The 21,485-nt window shown below is 37.8% G+C and overlaps 2 protein-coding genes across 4 annotated transcripts in view; both read left to right on the forward strand.

The window, feature by feature from the left end:
• Positions 1–21,485, forward strand: part of LOC119479332 (cadherin-related family member 1) — a 121,294-nt gene that overhangs the window by 93,616 nt on the left and 6,193 nt on the right. For all 3 annotated transcript variants that reach the window (XM_037754795.1, XM_037754797.1, XM_037754796.1), the window contains exons 5-19: positions 11,490–11,764; positions 12,010–12,012; positions 12,161–12,256; positions 13,237–13,382; positions 13,480–13,530; positions 13,888–13,977; positions 14,141–14,227; positions 15,508–15,624; positions 17,988–18,131; positions 18,230–18,308; positions 18,399–18,499; positions 18,603–18,806; positions 19,005–19,157; positions 20,006–20,170; positions 20,713–20,780. In XM_037754795.1, coding sequence (XP_037610723.1) covers positions 11,704–11,764; positions 12,010–12,012; positions 12,161–12,256; positions 13,237–13,382; positions 13,480–13,530; positions 13,888–13,977; positions 14,141–14,227; positions 15,508–15,624; positions 17,988–18,131; positions 18,230–18,308; positions 18,399–18,499; positions 18,603–18,806; positions 19,005–19,157; positions 20,006–20,170; positions 20,713–20,780 — 1,565 coding nt within the window. In that variant the 5' untranslated portion in view covers positions 11,490–11,703. The remainder of the gene's footprint in view (positions 1–11,489; positions 11,765–12,009; positions 12,013–12,160; positions 12,257–13,236; positions 13,383–13,479; positions 13,531–13,887; positions 13,978–14,140; positions 14,228–15,507; positions 15,625–17,987; positions 18,132–18,229; positions 18,309–18,398; positions 18,500–18,602; positions 18,807–19,004; positions 19,158–20,005; positions 20,171–20,712; positions 20,781–21,485) is intronic.
• Positions 890–6,653, forward strand: ghitm (growth hormone inducible transmembrane protein). Its single transcript, XM_037754800.1, has 9 exons — positions 890–1,029; positions 1,392–1,553; positions 3,113–3,215; positions 3,565–3,676; positions 3,784–3,925; positions 4,370–4,478; positions 4,715–4,903; positions 5,748–5,919; positions 6,016–6,653. The coding sequence occupies exons 2-9, from the start codon at positions 1,422–1,424 to the stop codon at positions 6,098–6,100; spliced, it is 1,044 nt and encodes a 347-aa protein (XP_037610728.1). The 5' UTR covers positions 890–1,029; positions 1,392–1,421; the 3' UTR covers positions 6,101–6,653.

Consider the following 21,485-nt stretch of genomic DNA (forward strand, 5'->3'; position numbering starts at 1 on the left):
ATATTAGCCTATATATGTTCTTAATATGATAGTTTTTATATGTATTTGAAGGCCTACTTATATGTCAAGTATTTAAAATGAGCTTTTTCTTACAGCAGTAACATAGGTTATCACTCCTTACTGCATCAGTAATAATAAAACAATGATATAGTGTGAAATGATAACACTCTGAAAGTGGGCATTTGCGTATTAGTTATATCATTATTATAATGTATATATATATATATATATGTGTATATATATATATACATATATATATATATATATGTATGTATATATATATATATATGTATGTATGTATATATATATATATATATATATATATATATATATATATATATGTATATATATATATATGTATGTATATATATATATATATATGTATATATGTATATATATATATATATATATATGTATATATATATATATGTATGTATATATATATATATATATGTATATATATACGTATATATATATATATATGTATGTATATATATATATATATATATATATATATATATATATATATATATGTATGTATATATGTATATCCAAGAAGCAAATGGCAACATTTAAATGTAAAAAATACTTTTTTTAAAAGAAATACTGCTTTCAGTGTTTTAAGTAAAAGAAAAACGTGTTGTCAGAAAAGGGTACTTCAAATATATATATATATATATATATATATATATATATATATATTCTATTTTATATTCACTTATATTATATATTCTATTCTAATTCTATATTCTATTATATATATATATATATATACTGAAAGCAGTATTTTTTTATAAAGGAGTATTTTTTTCATTTAAATATTGCTATTTATTACTTCTTGGATCTGAATACTCTTTAAACCACAGATTATAAATGCAACCCGATTTAGAACTACAACTCCCATCAAACTTGTCGCCTACTGATGACGTACTACGTAGAGAAATTTTCTCGAAGGTTGCAAAACAAGTGCGTCAGAGAGCTGCGCACGTCATTCTGGAAAGGTGAACGACAACAGACGTTTCTCTCTCGGTATGTAACTAATATACATCTAAATGTCTGGGAATTAACCATCTTAAATCAGAAAATGTGTTGTTAGTGGTAATAGTTAGTTTATGTGGTTTGAGTAAGCATTGTAATACCGGAAGTCCCCAAAGACTTAAACGTTACGCAGCTAGCATGTGTTATCTAACGTTATGTAGCTTAGTTTGCTATCATGAAATGTTCTGTTACCAAAGTTTATGTTCACTAACTGTCCAGTTACTGCAGTACAGTACTGTACTGTTGCCTAACTAATATGTTGCCTGTTGCCTAACTGACTAATATGTGTACAAATGTGTTCAAACATGATGTAACATTGATGTAAGTTACCTGACTCTCTGTTTCTCTTTCAGACTGATACAGGATAATAAAACATTGTGACCATGTTGGTGGCGAGGCTGACGTGCCTGAGGAGTCTTCCTCTCACTGGGCTCCGTCCTGTGTTGTCACAGAGCTCTCCAGCCCTGAGAGGATCCACCATGAAGGCCTGTCCTCCTCTGCTCAGGCCTCAGCAGGTACTGTAAGGTTAACACCCAACACCCAACAGGCTGTCTGGCATCCAATGCTCTCTGACACTTCTCTAAGCTTTCTGATTGCTGCAGCACCACACACACACAACTACCATTACTTTGTACCACTATACTAAGGTTAGACTAGGTTAGAAGAATCTCTTATTCATCTTGAGTCACAGCAGATATTGAAATACTCAGAGGATTAAAGTGGGGGCACTGAATGCAAAGAAAACAATGCATATAACACATCTATATCTGTGTTCCCTTAACAAAAACTATTTTCAATTTGTCTTGCACATTTTTTGGTTTGTGTATCTTCTGTTGAAGGATGGGTGAAGACAGCAAACAATATCTGCATAGGATAGAAGCAGACTAAGATATAGATATAAATATATAAAATAAAGAAATCATAAGAAAATTTAAATAAGAAATATATATAACGACAGTGCAAAAAATACTGCGGAAAAATAAGATATATGTAAATAATATAAATGCATGCATTTATAAAAATGCAAGAGTATTGTTAATAATAATAACAAATAAAATATTAATGTTCTGTATAAATACATGCAGTGTTAATGCCAGTTATTGCACTAAATTATTACACTGTTTAGTCAGTATTACACAGTTGAAGATATAATAAATTATGGGGCTACAGCCCCTGATGGGGGTAAAAAATTATAAATATATATATACAGTCTAATGAACATGTCTACCGTTTTCTAGTCTAGACAAGGGTATATTTGATCCTAAATACAATCTACTTACTTTATGTTGTTGACGTCTGTATGACAATAAAGTAGAATAAATTAAATGCCTATCAGTTTGAGCAGTTAACAAGCGTTACAAATGTTTTTACTGGTAGTCGCACGGAACTGACATTGGATCTTGTTCCATGACGAACACAAAACGGCATTGTACGTTGTCGGTAAGGGCAGGTGGTTAAGTCGGCATCGATGCAGACTCGCTGTTGGAGGGTTTCATAAACTACTTCCACTCCCCATGAATTGGTTTGGAATGGCACTTAATATGGCGGACCCTCCACGTGAACGCGCAAACGGAGTGGAAGTGGGTAGGGAGAGGGTGTAGGGGGTGTTTTGGAATTGGGCCTAAATGTTTATGTAAACTTTTGTTTTAAGCAGGTTTGATGCCTCATATTTTACCAATTGCCTCTACCATGGCTGTGGTTTGGAGTAAAGTTATTAACCGTAGAGTGACCTGCATGGTAGGAAATGTCAGCCTGATATTCAGAATGAATGGTAGTGTCATTATAAAATCAGAGGTCTGACAAAAGGCTTAAAGAACTGTCCTGTAATTGATGGGTCACAAATTTTGAACCCCGCAGCAGCCATCTTGTCCCATCGGTACTCTTATTAATTGAATTAACCTCAGTGGAAGTTGTTGTCAGTAAGACTGCAAGCAAAACACCTATACTGTGAAATGATGATTGAAAGTTCAATAAAAGGATGTATCCACAGCACTCCTTGATTGTTTTGATGTGAAATCCCAGCCACTAAATCAACAATTTTAGTTTTGTGTTAAGTGTGTTTTTCTTTCACCAGGGTTTTTCCTCTAAGGCCAGATTTGGTTTCGGCCGCGGGAAGACGGCCAGGGACAAGCTCAAAGAAGCAGCTTTTGAGCCAGCAACAGATACCGCCATTAGAAGTAATTACCATTACGTATACTAGTCAAATATACTGTTACATGCTGTTGCATAGAGTGTACTGTTACATAACTGGAGTTTTATGCTCATCTCTTAAATAAGCCATAGTTATATAATGAACTCCAAAATATGCTAAGTAATAATGCCAAAATATAATGAACTCACATAGTTTGGAGCTTTCTTTAATGTCTATCTCAATTGCCATAATGCCAAATTTCTTTTTGAGTCACAAATCAAACATTTAACCTGTTACATTCCCTGTGTTTATCTGTAACACTATTAAGTTTATTAACATAATGCAATGGAAAACATTTGAAGATGTGTGTAAAATGGTTATCGTTTTGTCCACAGTTGACAGCATGGGAAGAATAATCCTGGCTGGAGGAGCAGCAGTTGGCCTCGGAGCTCTGTGCTACTATGGACTCGGCATGTCCAATGAAATCGGTGCAATTGAGAAAGCAGTGTGAGTAACAGCAACTCTTTCATTTTGTTTTGAAGCACATGTCATTAAACCGTATTTGTTACCATCTAAGAGCTCCATTTTCACCCAGCTCTTCCCTCTCTGTGCAGGATCTGGCCTCAGTACGTGAAGGACAGGATCCACTCCACCTACATGTACTTTGCAGGCAGTATTGGACTGACAGCTTTGTCAGCTGTAGCAGTGAGCAGAACCCCGGCCATGATGGGTCTGATGATGAGAGGATCCTGGCTGGTAAGCTTCGTAACTCAAGTAGACCCAACATAGGTCCTCTCTGCATTGCAACATTTATTATCAAATTAAATTGAAGGCAAATACACCGTGGAGCTGGTTTAGTAATATCTAGAGCGGCCCCCTCTTAGTCGATTGGTCAACTAATCGGTTGTTTTGGTTTCAGTCTACTAAGTTATCTTTAGTTTTAGTTTTCGATTAGTTTTTTTTTATGCTTTTTCCATGCTGAATGACTTATTTTCAAGAAACTTATGAGCACATCTCTGGTAAACACAAGATTTAAAGTGGGGCTTTGGTGAGATTCTTTGTGGAGAAACTCAGTTTTTCTTTGGTCAAGGAAAATCCTAATAATATTTATACTGTTCAATAATGACTCATAATTATTTAGCATTTGTAGGTGCATGTACAGGTTATTAACATGAATGTCTGATGTTTGTTCTACTCCAGGCTATTGGAGCAACTTTTGCGGCTATGATTGGTGCCGGCATGCTGGTCAGGTCCATTTCATATGAGCACAGCCCAATGCCCAAACACCTCGCTTGGATGCTCCATGCAGGTTTGTAAGACAATTTCTAGTAGAAAGTGATTGATCTGTTATGTTGTCCCACTCAGCCCTGTTATTTCTGTTATGTAGTTGCATCAGTTGGACACAAGAGGGCAGTCATGTAAAGGCTCAGAGTAACAGCCGCTGTTGTATTTGAAACCTCTACACCAGACGTATGGCACAGATCTATTTTGTTGTTTGTTTTGAATGTGGTATTCAGTTGTGTTTTTGCTTTATTTTTTAATAAGGTGTGATGGGCGCTGTCATCGCTCCTCTGACTCTCCTGGGAGGGCCTCTGGTGATGAGGGCCGCCTGGTACACCGCAGGAATCGTGGGAGGTCTGTCCACTGTGGCCATGTGTGCCCCAAGTGAGAAGTTCCTCAGTATGGGCGGGCCATTGGCTGTTGGCTTCGGAGTGGTCTTCGCTTCTTCTATTGGTCAGTATAATGCAGTTTCACCTCATAAACCCTGTCTCAGTCCACTACAGGCAGTACTGAATGCTAGTTTTGGGGCTTTCAGACTTCTGTTAAAAGTAAAGTTAAAGGGGATAAAGTGTGAGTACCTCAGCAAAATGTCGTTAAGTTAAACAACATGATGTTTACATTATTCCACTGAGTACTTAATTAAGGACTACGCCAGGTGTTACATGTGTTTACCATGATTACGTCTGGACAAATGACAAGTAAATCACATACAAATTGATCAAACAACCAATCCAGTTGATTTATGCAAATTAATTTGGTTGATCTCACACAATAAAAGAATATCTGTGAACTGTATGAATTAATTTGCATCAACTACAGAAATTAGTTAGTGGAAAAAAAGTAAATTAGATAGAAAACAAATACATAAATAGCTTAATCTTATTAGGATCATGGCACGTACTATAATATAGGCATTACGACTGTATAATGGTCAATAGAATATAATTCCTTTATTGTCATTGCACAAAGTACAACGAAATTAAGTCGCAATCCTGACGGTGCACATGTATCAAACAGTAATAAAAAATAAAGAAAAGTAGAGTAAAAATATGTTTTAAATAGAAAATATATATTTGCTTGACTTATAAAAACAGTACGATATTGCACTTCAGATATAGCACATTTGCTGAGAACATTTCAGTAGTTTTTCTAGAAACCATATGAAGGTAGCTGATCGATCAGCTACATACATACAAGTTATAATTAGATAATCGGCTAATTCATGATTTATGTCTGTATGCTGTCACTTTGAATCTGTACTTGTCGGTCTCACAGCGAGTCTTCTTGTCTTCTTCAGGATCAATGTTCCTGCCACCTCACTCGGCGTTCGGAGCAGGCCTGTACTCGGTGGCCATCTACGGAGGTCTGATTCTGTTCAGCATGTTCCTCCTCTACGACACACAAAAGGTCATCAAGAGGGCAGAGACACACCCGCTCTATGGTGTACAGAAATACGACCCCATTAACGCGTAAGTCACTCCAGGAAATATTCTAGTACACTTTAAATGCAGTTATGTCATTGCACCGAGGTGTGGGTCTCATACTCTCTCTTCTCTATCACACAGGTGTATGGGGATTTACATGGACACACTGAACATCTTCATGAGGATGGTGATGATTCTGTCTGGTGGCAATGGTAGAAGGAAGTAAACGTTAGCATTCTGACTTCAGCTTCAGTTTTACCTTCCACACAGCTGATCCAAATCATATTTTATTACTAGCAGCGTACATCAGGTGTCATCTCTTAGTGACAAGTTTTATCTAACTGGTAAATATACATGAATGCTTTGCAAGAGTGTGAAGGAGAGGATGCAAAAGAAGACACATTGTGTATATTGATAACACGCTGAGAGCTCTTACCTTGATTGTGGAAGTATGTGGTTTATCCTGGGGGTCACAGATGGGTTAAATCTGTCGTTCAGCATCATTTTCGCCTGCCTCAGATGTCGTTTGTATTCTTATGTTTTGTATTTATTTCATCTTGATTGTGTTTCTGTTTTTAAGAATGAAGGCAACAGAAATGCCACACATGTCAACCGTAGATTGGTCCAGACTCAGTACAATAATGTCTGTGCTCTTGCTCCAGTATACACTGATATGGCACTTCTGTGATGGGTTAAAGCGGTGGGCACTAAGTTCATGTTTCTGAGAAAATATACAATAATTTCAACAAGGAGTCATTCAATAAACAAGTCCAAAATTATGTTTTTTTTGTCAGAAGTTGCTGTTACCTATTTTGAAAAGTGAATCGGAAAATTCAGCAGAGGTTGAGCTGACATGAATCCTGACATAGGCCTTTTTTCACAGAACACATTTTGACATGTCACAGTAGGAAAAGCCCTATTATTAAATACTACAGTTAACAATGGCTGCTTCAGTTTAAGAGTCCTGGTAATGTGCATGCTGCCCCACTGTCACACTGTCACTGTACTTACCGGGACACTTGAATAGAACAAAGCCATTGTTAATGTTTTTAGTAACGCTTGTTGCTGCTATTTCAAGTCATCAAAACACCTGTTATTGAAATATAAAAAGTAAAAAAATAACATTAATTAACATAAATGAAGGGATGCCTATTTACATTTTTCTGGCTCTATAATAAGAATAAAATTCATATACATAGTAATAAATCATATGTGGTTAATAAGTAAGGGATGATGTACAGCAAGTGGGTCATTGTTGTGAAATAAACCCTGAAGGGTGTTTATTACACGACTACTTACTTAAGAAATCAATAATTTGACCCAAAAATGGTCCTCCAGGGTCTGAGATCAGAACTGCATCCATATTAACGGTCTGTTATAAAGAAATAACAGACCGTAGAATGTCGTAATTGACCAATCAGAATCGAGTATTCAACAAAGCTCCGTAATAAGGTTGAATAAGTGACATGAACTTTTGTTCTTATAATTTCTTCTTTAATCAATTATTAAACTTCCTTTTTATAGTTAATTATCTTTGGAAAGCCACATGATGGAATATTTACAATAGAATAATACCAACAAATTTGCATTGATCCTGGTTGAACACGTCGTCTACTTGCACGCTGGTATTTCTAGAATGATAATGTTGGAAAGAATGGACTAATCTAATAATGGTATAATCGGCTCAATTTGTTAAAAAATATCGAATGGTGGGTTTTAGGTGCCTATAGATCATTTCACAGTTGTAAATGTAAACATGCTAAATGTGTCCCAGTTTACTTCCTGTTGCAGTGTATGTGAATGACACCAGCTGACAGGAAGTAAACATGGACCCAAGGTGTTGCCTAGCAATGCAATTCCATTGAAATAAGAAATGTATTGGTTATAGCTAGACAATTACAAATAAGTTCAGTGAGCTGTAATACCACCAACACTCAAACGATAAATTGTGAGCAGCGTCTTAAATCAGTGTGAGGAAATGTTGGTGTAAACACAACGTCTCACCGCTGCCATTACATAACCCTAAATGTACATTGTTTTACCGTTAGTCATCCACTGTCAGCAGCCCTGACCAGACTATGAGGGACCGGTGGGGGTCCACCTTGTATTTGCCTATAAACAGTCAGTGTGTAGCAGCAGATGACAAAGGCTTAGCGTACTAATCCTCTTGTCCACCATCTGGCTGCTCCTCTAAAATTAAACCTCCAAACCAGGGCACTTGCAACAGATGCTAACATCTGTAAATTTGCAGGTGCTTCATTAGATCATGTACACGTGGAGCACACAGCTGCCAGGGAGTGTTTTAAATCTCATATCATGTTCATGTTTAGGACACGTATGATTCATGTGTACTGTGTATCCGGGGTGAGGTGGGGGGGGAGACGGCCTGCAGATGGGAGGGATAAAGAGGGCAATAATGGATGAGATTGGGGAAAGCTTCAGCATGTGGAGATCTGGCATTACTGGGGATAAAAGTTGCTCTCTGGCAGTCATTTTCAGATTGATGACCAATATTTGGTGAGCATCCAAGGTTTTTACTGCTTAATGTAGGCTGGACGTGGTGTGTGTGTGTGTATGTGAAAGAGAGAGGGACTTTAAACAAGTTCAGTGTACATTGAATAATGGTTATGAGTATATTTTTTACAGAAAACAATGTGTACGTTTCAGTGAATTTCCTAAATAGACTGACTTCACTATCAGATGGATTGTCTTGAAATTTTTAACATTTGAGATTCACAGTGAAAGTTTTCACTAATCCTGTGAAATATCTCGTTATCGCACAAAATGGATTGGCACAAAATTTTGTACAACATTCATGGTCTTCAGAGGATGAATCCTTCAGACTTCAGGTCAATATTTTAATATGTCCAAAACTTTGGGTCGTGTCTAGAAGATAACACGCAGATTTGCGATACTCTCACGAGATGGTTAAAGTTAGGCATTGACCTTGAATAGTTAAGGTTGGGACAGGTCGTCGGGCGGCGAGTCCCGCGAGAGTTTTTGCAAGTTTTCGTAATTAGCGGGTTACCTTCTAGACACAACCAAAACTTCCTCAACTGATATTTACCTTTCTTCTTCGATATATGTATCAGTATTGGATAGCAACTAAGTACATTATTTCAGTAAATTTTTAGGTATTTGTACTTTACCCGAGCATTTCTTAATGCTACTTTAAACTTAATAAATATACTACTTTATATAAACTAATTAATAAACTATTTCAGTAGGAAATTATACTTTTATACCACTACATTTATCTGACTACAGCTACATTTAATAGCTACTTTGCAGATTCAGATTTTCTGTGGAAAAAATACAGCTTATAAAATATGATTTATTATTACAGATTAAAGCACCCAACCGTATACAGTAAAAGTTGTTAAAATTAGCTCTACCTCGACCAACTACAACACTCAAATGTTGTTTATAATACGATTAAAGAATATATATTATAACACTCTAAAAGGGGACACCTTGCTTAATGTGTACTTTTACTATTAATACATGAGTACATTTTTCTGATAACACTTATGTACTTTTACTTATATGTAATATTTTGAAATTAAGCATTTTTATTTCTGCATAGTTTTATAAAAAGTTAAATAATTTATACAATTACACTCCAACATTTGCTTTCAAGACGCAAGTTTTAGTTTTTAAATCTTTAATATTCAGTAACGTTGATTCTTGTGTCTGCTCTGTCGAGGTGGGCTTTAAACACTTAACGCTCCATAGATTCTGTGTTTATTTTAGTGAGCAGAGCAGATTTGTCATTGTGGCTGCCAGCCAGTAAGATGCATGTGAGTGTCACTGAGCGTCAGATACTATTTTTATACCTGTGAAAGTAGGAAGTGCACAAGTCTGCACCTCTTAGTGAGTAAGTAATTACAGTCGACACACCTCGCTGAAACAGCAGGCAAGCGTGCAGATCTGATTTTTAAAAAGGTGCTGAACTCTCCCGGGACCAAAGTGGAAATTGTGTTAAAAAATAAATAGTGTGAAGTTTCGGGCTCTCGGTCGTCATCAGATACGATTACAAGATCAAAACGTCACACTCAGTTTTCCACTTTGGCCTTTTTAGCTGTTTATTTTTGGGTTGTATCCCTCCGAATTTGAGAGCAGCGTTTTGAGTTTTGACCTGCTTAAGCTGCAAGTGATTCACAGCAGGAGGATTTCCAGGACAGTGCTTAGTGGCAAACATCTTCTGTAACATGACATACGTACATTAAAGTGACAGTGTTTAGCATTTCAGGGGATTTGACTTCCGTTGCTCCTAAAGGGAAATGTAGGAGCCATGTATTTTACCTTTGGTATTATATTTTGTAAGGTGTAATGTGCCTCCAAGTACTAAATAAATAAACGGCATGTTATAAAGTAGGCTTTTGGCGCTTTGCATATCGTTTGTTTGGAGCACACGTCTTAACAACACTCACCAATCAGCAGCCAGTAGCGGCTAATAGTCTAGGACGTTAGTCACTATGGGAAGGATGGCCTCTGAGCGAGGTGAACGGCGTTACCACGGTTTTGCACTCGGCGGCTCACGTTACCGCAGTCTTAGAAAGGAAGGAGTGAGCGGAAAGGTACTCAGTTTGGTTGCAATCTGCAACCACGCCACTAGATGTCACCAAATCCTGCACACTGCACCTTTAAACTGAACTAAAAATGTAAAGTAGGCTTGCAGTTTGAAAATTTAAAACCAAACATTGCTGACTAAAAGCTTTGTTTTGTGTCTTGAGGGTTAGTCATTGACAGGCCACTGGGCTTCGCGGGGAAAGTGGACTGAAAGCCTCTTTGCTATAAGTGCATCACAGAGCCACAAGTGCATCTGAGGCTTGTGTTGGTCAGTGAAAGTAGGAAGTGCACAAGACTGCACCTCTTAATGAGTAAGTCAGTACAGTTGACACATCTTACTGAAACAGCAGGCAAGCCTGCTTATAAACGGATCTGTAAAAAGGTGCAAAAGTCTCCCATGGCCAAAGTGGGGATTGTGTTAAAAAATAAAAAGTAGTAAGTTTCGGTCTCTCGGCCGCCAGACTGCAAGATCAAAACGTCATACTCAGTTTTCCACTTTGGCCTTTTAGCTGTTTATTTTTGGGTAATATCTCTCTGAATTTGAGAGCAGCATTTTGGTTTTGACCTGCTTAAGCTGGTGATTCACAGCAGGAGGATTTCTTACAATTTTACACAGTGCTTAGTGGCAAGAAATCTTCTGTAACATGACATATGTGCTTTGAGCTGAACTGAGATCCACAAGTGCAGCTGAGGCTTGTGTTGGTCAGCGAGCTGCCAAGGAGAGCAGCCACGGGGAAGCTTGTGACTAATGAGTTTGTAGAAACCCTTTAAAACACCAGCGAGAGGAGCCAAATGTGCCATGTGTCCAAATGTGTAGCACATGGCAGAAGGATGTTTGCTTGAGGTTCCCAGTGTGTAAGCTTGAGTAAATTTCATATAATACTCACTGCTTTCAAACACTGTAAAGCAGAGAAGTCTGTTACGTCATAAAGTCTCTGATTTAACAGTAATCGTTGATGCAGAGCCTCATGTGTGTAATGCAGAGGTGTGATGATCACACCATATTGTGTGAAAGCTGAACTCTCTCCTCTCTCCACGTGTAGTGTTTCAGGAGCAATCGGAGAGAGAGCAGTGTGGTGGAAGATGTCTGCGGAGGGAAGGGATGCGTCACTGGATTAGTGCCTGAGAATCTGCCCCAGCCTCTTCCTCCTGAGCTGCTCGAGACGCCTCCAGAAGGGCACGACGCTCGCCGCTGCTCGCTTTCCCCCTCCACCAAGCCTTCCACATGAGCCAGCCAAGCCTTGCCTCGCCACCAGGATGAAGAAAGAAAAGAAAACGCATGCTTTACTGTTTCTCCTCATGCTTCACTTCACCTCAGGTGAGGTTTTTCTTTTCCTTTTTGTTGTTGTTCTTTGTGTGTGATTAGGACTTCTTGCCTTGCTCTTATCTGGTTAATCCTCTAACACACAGAGGGCATGTCCATCTTAGTGTAGACTGCTCATGCTGCCTGTACTCCATATTTAAATGTGTGATAGTATGTATTTGTATGTTTGTGTTGTGATAAACCTAAATATATTTATAATTCATCTCCTCCTCCCTGCTTTCGGTTCCTGCCCTTTTTAGCAAGTGAGTGCAACAGTTATATCTTAATTACATAAGCATTTCCCTTAGAAATAGAACAAAATATAGACAGATCTATATGATTTATGTGACATTTTTCAGCTTTTATATAGTCACTTGTGCTCAAATAACTGGTTTGTTTATTTGTTTAAAGGGCAATCAGACTATGCTCCATATTTTTATGATAATGGACCCAGCAGTACACATGGGAATATGGCCTTGTTCAGCATCTCAGAGGATACACCAGTTGGTAAGTTTAACAATCACAGATCTGGTTAATTTCAGCGGGAGATGTCTCGCGTCGTTTAAAGGTGTTTCATTTTTCATGCGTAGGTGTAAAGATGAAATTATCACACTTGTATTGAGGCGCCAGCTAATCACTGTAATACCTTTTGGATTGTGACGTATGTCAAGACTTACGGGGAAGAAAACAATATGGATGGTGGCTCGTCTGACCTGATTATTAAACACGAAATTTAAGGGTTAACGCTTCATTTTACAGGTAAGCAAATTTCATGGTAATTAGGTGATAATTATCAAGTTGAAATTTCTTTGGAATTACTGCCAAAATTACCCCAATATTTACCTCAACATTTATCGAAAATTACTTTATTGTAAACATTATTTAATAATGATATGCTGAAATAGCATATAATGGTTAAAATAGGGCCCTCAGGTTTGAGAAGCAGCTGCTCTTCATCAGAGGTGGAAAACCAAAACTAATAGAAGTCACTTCTGATGCACAAATATCCCCATTGTGTGACTTAATGTCTACACAAATGTAACCCGGTAGCTGATGTGATGATTCAGGGAGTTTTTAAAGAAATTTCAAATAAGTTATTTGCTAATTATTATCTATTTACCAGCAGACATGAAAATAAAGCATATCATTTAACTTTGTATTATTTTCCTGGAAATATATAAAATAAATTACCTGCAATTTATTATTGGGAAATAGCAGAATGTAATCATTAAATAATGTTTATAATAGATATAAAATAATAATAAGAGTCAAGTCCCAAGTCAAGACAGACAAACAAAGTAATTTTTTAGGTAAATATTGGCAGTAATTCCAAGGTTACTTGCTAATAATCACCTAATTACCATGAAATTTGCGCACTTGTAAAATGAAGTGTTACCGAAACAAGTATTGAAACAAAGGATTCCAATGATTGTCATGTTTTTGTTTGACATTATTGTGTTTTTGTCTTTTTTTTTTTTACCCCACAGGGACACAGATCTACATTCTGAACGGTACAGATCCAGAGAGCGATCCGGTGCGATACGGTCTGACTTTCGAAAAGGGCTCCAAAGAATATTTTAGGGTTGAGTCCAAATCAGGAAACGTGACTCTGATTCAGGAGCTCGACAGAGAGGTGAGTCAGCCTGTCGATGAGACTCTTGTTTTGAAGAAAACTTGCTGTAAAGCTGTCACCGCTGTGGCTCAAAGTGATGTTCACCTTTTCTTTCTAGAAACAACATGAAATCTCAGTGCTCGTGAGCATAACGGACGGTCGCAATAAAGTGAGTTTTTACTGATATAATTTTGTTCATACTTCATTGTCTTCAATTCACTGCATTAATCACACCGTTGACACTTGAATCTGTATGTGAAAGAAACAAAAAATAGTGAGAGGAAAGAAAAAACAAAGATAGATCTGTGAAAAAAGATGCTGTGACAGACTGCAAACAGCAGGAAACATCCTCTGCTTACAGTCTGTGTTTGAGAAAATAATGTATTTAAATAAGTGAAATATCTTTTTCTGATCACTTTCAGTGAAATATTTCCCTCTGAAAAAGGATGTAGACTTGAAATATATTGAAATAAATTCCAATTGTTGTGTTTTTATGTGTGAGAATTTGTTTTCTTGTTGCTTTCAGGTTGTTGAGACAGTTCGAGTGTTTGTCACCGACTCCAACGATGAACCACCTGAATTTCTAAACCTGCCTTTCATCATTGACATCCCAGAGGTACAGTACATCGAATACATACACCCAATACAATAAAATAAATACAATAAATCCTTTCTATAGGTCTGTCTGTGACACAAATGACCTCTAAATTTGCTGACTGAGTCAAATAATAGAGAATAAAGTGTGTGTTTAGGGTTATAAAATCTCTTGTCTCTTCTAGGATTCTGCTCCAGGAAGTAGCATCTACAGAGTCCAGGCAGTGGATAGAGATATGGGCTCAGGAGGCAGCGTCTCATATTATTTACAGGTAACCTAAAGCTTTGTTTTTATGCAGATGATGCACTATTGTGACTCTGGGATCTCTAAAGCTTTGTCTTGGAGAAATTGAGTGCTAGATTGGAACATTTTGCAACTGATTTAAAACAAGGCTGTTCTGTTTTGTTTGCCCAAGTCTGGTACTTAATTTCAGGAACACACACTGGAGGCTTCGTGTTGAATTTTCAGCTCTAAATCTTTATTTTGACTCTGGTGAAGAGTTATCCAAATTTGCAATACATTTAAAACCAAATATTTCCTAAATATGTAATTCATGCTTTTATTTTCTCTTGCTCAGACAACTGCATCTATCTTTACTCTGGAAATAGGTGGACAATTTCTCTCCAAAATGCAGCAGCCAGGCTTTTACTATTTGTATTTATCTATTTTAGCTTCCTTGTACATGACCTCCAGTTGATTCCAGAGTTTATTATAAGATTTTACTGATCACATATAGAGCTGTAGTTTGGCTCCAGCCTACATCTCCGGGCCTCTTTACTCCTACACACTGGGATGCACCCTGAAATCTGCCAAAAAGTTGATCCTCTCAGTTCCCAAATCCTTATTTTGAAAGCTTGAGTAAGCATTTCATTTTACAATTTTATATATATATATTTTTGTAATTATTTTTATTATTTTTCCATTTTAAACAGAAGATACTCAAGTTGTTACATGTTTTTAAACCATGTTTTTTTACACATAAAAATAATAGCATATAGACATTATGTATATGACAAAAGAAGCACGTACAAACAAGACGTATACATATACAGAGCAAAACAATCTTTTTTTTTAAATATTTTTACTGTTTCACACATACTTTTTACTGTTGTTTTTATATTCTTTGGTTCCACTTTTTAATCCACTACATATTATTCTTAATATTACGACTGCACCGTTATAATCTACATAGTGTTTACTGGCTCGGTGTGGCCCTAACGCTCGGGGGCGAGCCCAGAGGTCGCGCTGACATCATGAGAGCTGTGCTGCCATGTGGAGGGAAGAAAAAGGGCATACTAGTGATGGGACAGTGTGTGGAGGGAAAGATTAATCTCACACCAGAGAGCAGTCTGGAAATGGTTTTACTTTAGTGGATTAAATTTCAATTACATTTGAGCAAGGCACTGAAGGCTTAATAGGGGCTTAGCTTTGGTCCGGGCCAACAGCTGACGGCACAGTAGTTGTTACTGTTCATGTGTCAACTGTGAGATTAAAAACTGTGTTTACTGTCACCCTAAACGCCGCTAACTGTGTGGCTTTATACTTTATCAGACCTTGCCGTTTGCCAAGTTTACCATCGACGGGCACAGCGGCATCCTGAGAGTCAAACCTGGCGAGACTTTGGACTACGAGACGACGCCCACCCACTTTGTGACGGTGGTTGCAAAGGTGAGAGGTCGCACATGACGCCCTTTATCTTTGGGTTTGTCTTCTCCGATGTCATAAAATCAAGTTATAGATTCATCCATGTTGTATTTTTTAACATTAGCATTAATCAGATCTAAGCAGAGAAAATGTATGAAATTACTAGAGTTTATCGATAACACCAACAGCCTTTCTCCAAGAGGCACGTTTAGTCTAAAAATGGAAAAATTGTAATGGGCTGAAATCTACCTCGGCATTTTGCACATGAAACAACGCAGCTCAGCAACCCGTCTGTTGGTGGCCGAAGGTCATGAAAAGTTCAGTCATGATAAGCTTTCTGAACACCAACACTTTGATGAATTTCCACAGTGTCAGTATGTGAAGTAAATGTGAGTCTGATGGAGTGCTGACAGTGTTGCTCCCAGTGTGGGTAACCTGAAGTGTAATCCTTATATTGTGAGTAGGGCTGTCAAAGTTATATAACGCGTTAATGCAAATTTGTTTTAATACGCTCATTTCTTTAACGCATTAACACAACTTACATTTTTTTTCAGTTTTAAAGCTAGATACTGGCATCATATGAAACTAGGAAACCTAAGGAATCCATTGGTACCAACCATGTCATACTAGCTTGTTGCGAAGGAGGTTAAATAACGCTCCAAACTTACGCTAAATTTTGGCGAGGAAAAACTGGCATGGCCAATTTCAAAGAGGTCCCTTGACCTCTGACCTCAAGATATGTGAATGAAAATTGTTTCTATGGGTACCCACGAGTCTCCCCTTTACAGACATGCCCACTTTATGATAATCACATGCAGTTTGGGGCAAGTCATAGTCAAGTCAGCTCACTGACACACTGACAGCTGTTGTTGTCTGTTGGGCTGCAGTTTGCCATGTTATGATTTGAGCATATTTTTTATGCTAAATGCAGAACCTGTGAGGGTTTCTGGACAATATTTGTCATTGTTTTGTGAATTTAATTGATTTCCAATAATACATATACACATATATTTGCATAAAGCAAGCATATTTGTCCACTCCCATGTTGATAAGAGTATTAAATACTTGACAAATCTCCCTTTAAGGTACATTTTGAACAGATAAAAAATGTGCGATTAAATATTTTACTTGATTGACAGCCCTAACTGTGAGTAATGACATGCAGAGAGCTAGTTTGTTTTTCTAGCCTCAGCTCCTCTGTGTGTCTGAGCGGATAACGTACAGTCTGATTTTAATGATGTTTGGTAAATAACAAATCCGATACTGAGAAGTTAAATATATGATGTATAAGATTTGTAATGCAACCATTTCCATCAGTATAATCAGTTTAACTCACTAATGGTTAATTTAAGAAATTACATTGCAGCATTTTGTCCCCACAGAAAAATTTGTCTCTGCATCTTTCGCTGTCACTGAAGCATAACAACATAATTAACAGAACCATGCAAATGAAATTACAGATTCCACTGTCCCCAATTATACTGAATTTGACATGCCAAGAGAGAATTAAGAGGTTTACGTCCCAGTTTTAACTAACCAATAAGGCGCAATTTGCAATTATGTAGTGCTTGTATTTTTATTTTAGTTGGTCTTATTTTTTAATTCTATTCTGCTAGTTAACAGAAACTCATCAAGCCATTTCAAGCTGAACATCTGTTTACTTGTGACCAGTGGAAGGCCTCTAATCATATAATTTTAGTTGGGAAAAATGGAGAAAGTACTCATAGTAAAGTAAAATCTCTGTCTAGGGATTTCAAAAATAGCTCAGTGCTGCAGATAGGACATGATGAGAGGCGACAGCCTGTACAGAGATCACATAAACCCCATTAACTGTGTCCATTAACTGCCAAATGTAAAATAAAATGTTGTGTAACAAGATTGTTTTTCATATTTTAAGACAGTTCTATCATAATTTGTCGTGGATAAAAGTATAATCCAAAGTCAGAATCGTGTTTATTTTTATTTAAATACCTGAGCACTTTATACACTTTGAGAGACGCATCTCTCTCAATGTACGTACACCGAAATAGAAATAACAGCTAGGAACAGGGACAACAAAGCTGGATAAATAAAGGTAAATAATAGACAGAACTGTAATGTACATAAGTAGTGAAAAAAATAGGTATATATATAAATATTATATAAATATATATATAAAAAGCCCCAACGATAAAAATAAGAAATAAAAATGTCTATATACAAATAAATACTGGATGTATAAACATGGACTGGATGATTGTGTATAGTATATAAAGATGTTTATGTACTGTATGTACAGCGTGTAGGATTTATATCGACAGTGACAGATGATATGTACGTATTAAATCTACTGTAAACAGTATAAAATGTGCTAACTCTCCCTTCTGCCTCACTATTTGTTCCCTCAGGATGGAGGTGGAAAGTACAAGGGGAAGCACCAGGTGTTGACCTCCACCGCCACCATCACAATCAATGTACTTGATTCCCAGGACATGCCTCCATCCTTCATAGGAACCCCTTACTTTGGCTACGTCTACGAAGTCTCCGTTCCTGTAAGTCCTCCTCTTCTTCTTTACGCACCAGTGAGGGAGCTGATTTTGTTTACATGCAGTAAATATGCAGCAGATTAATCGTATTTCTTTTCGTCCAGGGTTCTGAAATATTCACTGTGTACGCTAAAGATGGAGATCAAGGCGACCCTAACTCAATCCATTACTCCATTATGAATGGTAAGAACAATACATCAAGAAATAATGTAGAGCTATCTTGTTTACCTTTTTATCAGACACATTTAAAACACCTCTGTTATCACCTTTCAGGTAGTGATGGTGTCTTTGACATAAATAGCACCAGTGGATGCATCACCCTGACAACTTATCCAACTCTGCTGACAAATGAATTATATGAGATTATAGTCAAGGTAATGTTTTCTTTTTCCTCCCAGTTATTTGTTGGGAATTACACTCTTCTAAATGTAACCTACTATTATTACAACTGAATGCGTTGATCATTTTTAAACGCAGGCGTCTGAGTTAGGACCAAACAACAATCTGCAGGACTACGATGTTACCACGGTGACGGTCCGGGTGGTGGATCTCAACAACCATCCTCCGACCTTCTACGGGCAGAACGGACCACAGAGCAAGTTCGAGGTCACCATGTACGAGCATCCTCCCGCAGGGGAGATCCTCCGAGGCTTCAAGATCACCGTCAATGACTCTGATCAGGTGAATTTATTCCCAAAATGTCCACTACGTATCCTCTACACTAACATTCATTCATCAACACATCTGCCAGATGTTTTTCCTTTGTTTTCCATGCATCATGAGTCTAATGAATCTTCATTTTCTTGTTTTCTTTGGGCAGCTATATTTTTATTTACGTTACTAATTCACTACATTCTTGCTGTTTGTTTGTCTTTGCAGGGAGCAAACGCTAAATTTAAACTGAGACTAGTGGGGCCGAGCCGAGTGCTGCGAGTGGTCCCCCAGACGGTCCTCAATGAAGCGCAGGTGACCATCATTGTGGAAGACACATCTGGCATCGACTATGAGAAGGGGCAAACCCTTTCTTTTAAGGTTAGAGTTCATATATCACTAAATTATATTTATAGTATTATTGAAATGACTCCAATATTTAATCTGGGGCTGAAACTCATTATTATTTCCCCCCCTTTCTTAGTCTCTCGGTTATCTGTTTGATCAATCGAATAGTTGCTTTGCTTAGAGCCAAAGATGACGTCTTCAAATTGTTTGTTTCCTCTGACCAACAGCCCTAAACCCAAAGACGTTCAGTCTACAATGAAATAAAGCAGAGTTTTATATGTACAAAATTCTCACATTTGAGATGCTGGAACTAGAAAATATTTTACATCTTTTTTTCATAAATTAGAAACAAGTAATCGATTATGAAAATGATTGTCAATTCATTTTTAGCCAAGCTATCTGCATGGCTCTAGGGATGGCTAAGGCAGTCTGTCTTTCCTCCACTTTGGTCCAGACTGAAATATCTCAACAACTACTGGATAGATTGTCATGAGATTTGCTGCAGGCGTCTCTCAAAGCTGAAGTAGGCGAGATTGGCGCAAATATGATTAAAAAGGTTATTTTTATAAAACGGTCGCTATATTGTGACGGTAGTACATGAAAAAAATCATGTGCCTCTGTGTCCTCCAGTGTCCTGCAGTTTTCTGGGAGTTTGTTCTAGATATTTGCAAATTATTTGTGTGCGATTGTTTTTCTTTTTATTCTGACATCGCCCTCAAATATCAAAAACTAATTTCCATACCTAACAGTTTGCTTTACAATGTTCTATTACAGCCCCAAAGAGCTGCTAGTGTGACTCTTAGTATGTTTTGACAGTAAACGTATCGATTAAGAACATTTCAGCACTGATTTAATCACACTTTGCTTGTGTCTCTCTGCAGCTGCTGGCGGTGGAGATCGACACTCCCGAGCGGTTCAGTGCGACAGCTGACATAGTGATCAACCTGCTGGACACCAACGACAACATCCCCAAGTTCACGTCCGAGTATTACATCGCCAGGGTCCCGGAGAACTCTCGCGGAGGCTCCAGCGTTGTGTCCGTAACAGTGAGTCAATCAAGATTAAAGTCTGCTTTAACCCGACCAAAGTGATTATATAATCCATCAATCCTGCAATAAATGCAATATTACTCTGTGAGGTTCATTAGATGAAAGCAGGTTGTCGCCAGACGAAAAAAAAGCTCCCCGGCTTTGTGTTTGTTGGTCCTAGTTATGAAATTCATGTGTCCGTGTGACACTCAGGCATGTTCTTTAACGTTATACCTGAGGCAGGCAATTCACATATTCATATATAATAGAAATACTGGCACATTTGTCTCTTCTTTTCCATTATATTGTATGTATCCTGCAACCAGGCAACATGTCCAAGCTACGCAGTGGAGTAAAAAGCTTAATTTTGCCTCAAGGTTAATCATTCTGACCTATACCTCCATCCCCACTCACCACAGGAATAGACTTATAGCCTGCCCCACCCACGTGAGCTTAAGACCCTGGCTGGTTATCCTCCGCCAACGCCAGTTTAAAAAAAAAACATCTACATATTGTGTGTGCTATAAGTATTTTAATCTCTTTCCTGTCCCGTCCTCCAGGCAAATGATCCAGATTCAGGGCCTTGGGGTGAAGTCAAATACACGATTTATGGATCAGGATCGGATTTGTAAGTAAAAACATTTCCTTCCTGCCAGTTTAGGTTTGGTCTGATCGGATGCTTAACTCGTGCACTTCCACAAAGCACATTTCATAAAAGTTATTTTTATGTGCATACGACTCAAGACTGCTTGGTGTTCGGTAGCCAGCAGGACACCCAGTTCTTGATTCATCTTTGTGTCTTTGATGGAAGAGGTAAGCAGGAAACCAGTTTGATTGGCCCCTCTGCTGCACAAACAGCTCGCTCTAAAATGGCTGCAAGATGCTGGCTAATCTCCTAATTGGATTGGAGGGTTAAAAATAGACAGCCTGGCCCATCTCACATAGGGAGAGCCAATTAACATGCAATGTGACAGCTGGAGCCACGGAGACGGCAGCTTTGAGAAGCAAGGCAGCACGCAGCAAAGGAAAAGTGAGAATTTATGCTCGTCTTCAGGCAGCGACCTGAGTTAATTGTGTGATAGTTATCAGTTTCAAGGCAACTTGTGAATTTTCACAGTGGAAAATGAGATGGAAAAAAAGCGGCTGAATAAGATGGCAGTACGCCCAAAGTTGAACTGGAAAGCACTCCGAAAGCCCAAACCTACAGCGATGCTGTCAATTAATTTATCATGTGTAAAATACTTGTGTGAATATAACATCTTTGACATTAATCTGATGGCAGGAGCTTTTGATCGTAGAAAAACGACACAAACTTGGTGAAAATTAGTGCAGT

Source organism: Sebastes umbrosus, chromosome 20 (assembly GCF_015220745.1).
Source record: "Sebastes umbrosus isolate fSebUmb1 chromosome 20, fSebUmb1.pri, whole genome shotgun sequence".
NCBI classification, from domain to species: domain Eukaryota; kingdom Metazoa; phylum Chordata; class Actinopteri; order Perciformes; family Sebastidae; genus Sebastes; species Sebastes umbrosus.

What these genes read in the sequence shown, in the direction of transcription:
- ghitm (XM_037754800.1), top strand. Translation starts at nt 1,422, where the DNA reads ATGTTGGTGGCGAGGCTGACGTGCCTGAGGAGTCTTCCTCTCACTGGG. An exon ending in CGCTTGGATGCTCCATGCAG is followed by an intron (nt 4,479 to 4,714) that starts GTTTGTAAGACA and finishes TTTTTTAATAAG; the next exon opens with GTGTGATGGGCGCTGTCATC. An exon ending in GGTCTTCGCTTCTTCTATTG is followed by an intron (nt 4,904 to 5,747) that starts GTCAGTATAATG and finishes TGTCTTCTTCAG; the next exon opens with GATCAATGTTCCTGCCACCT.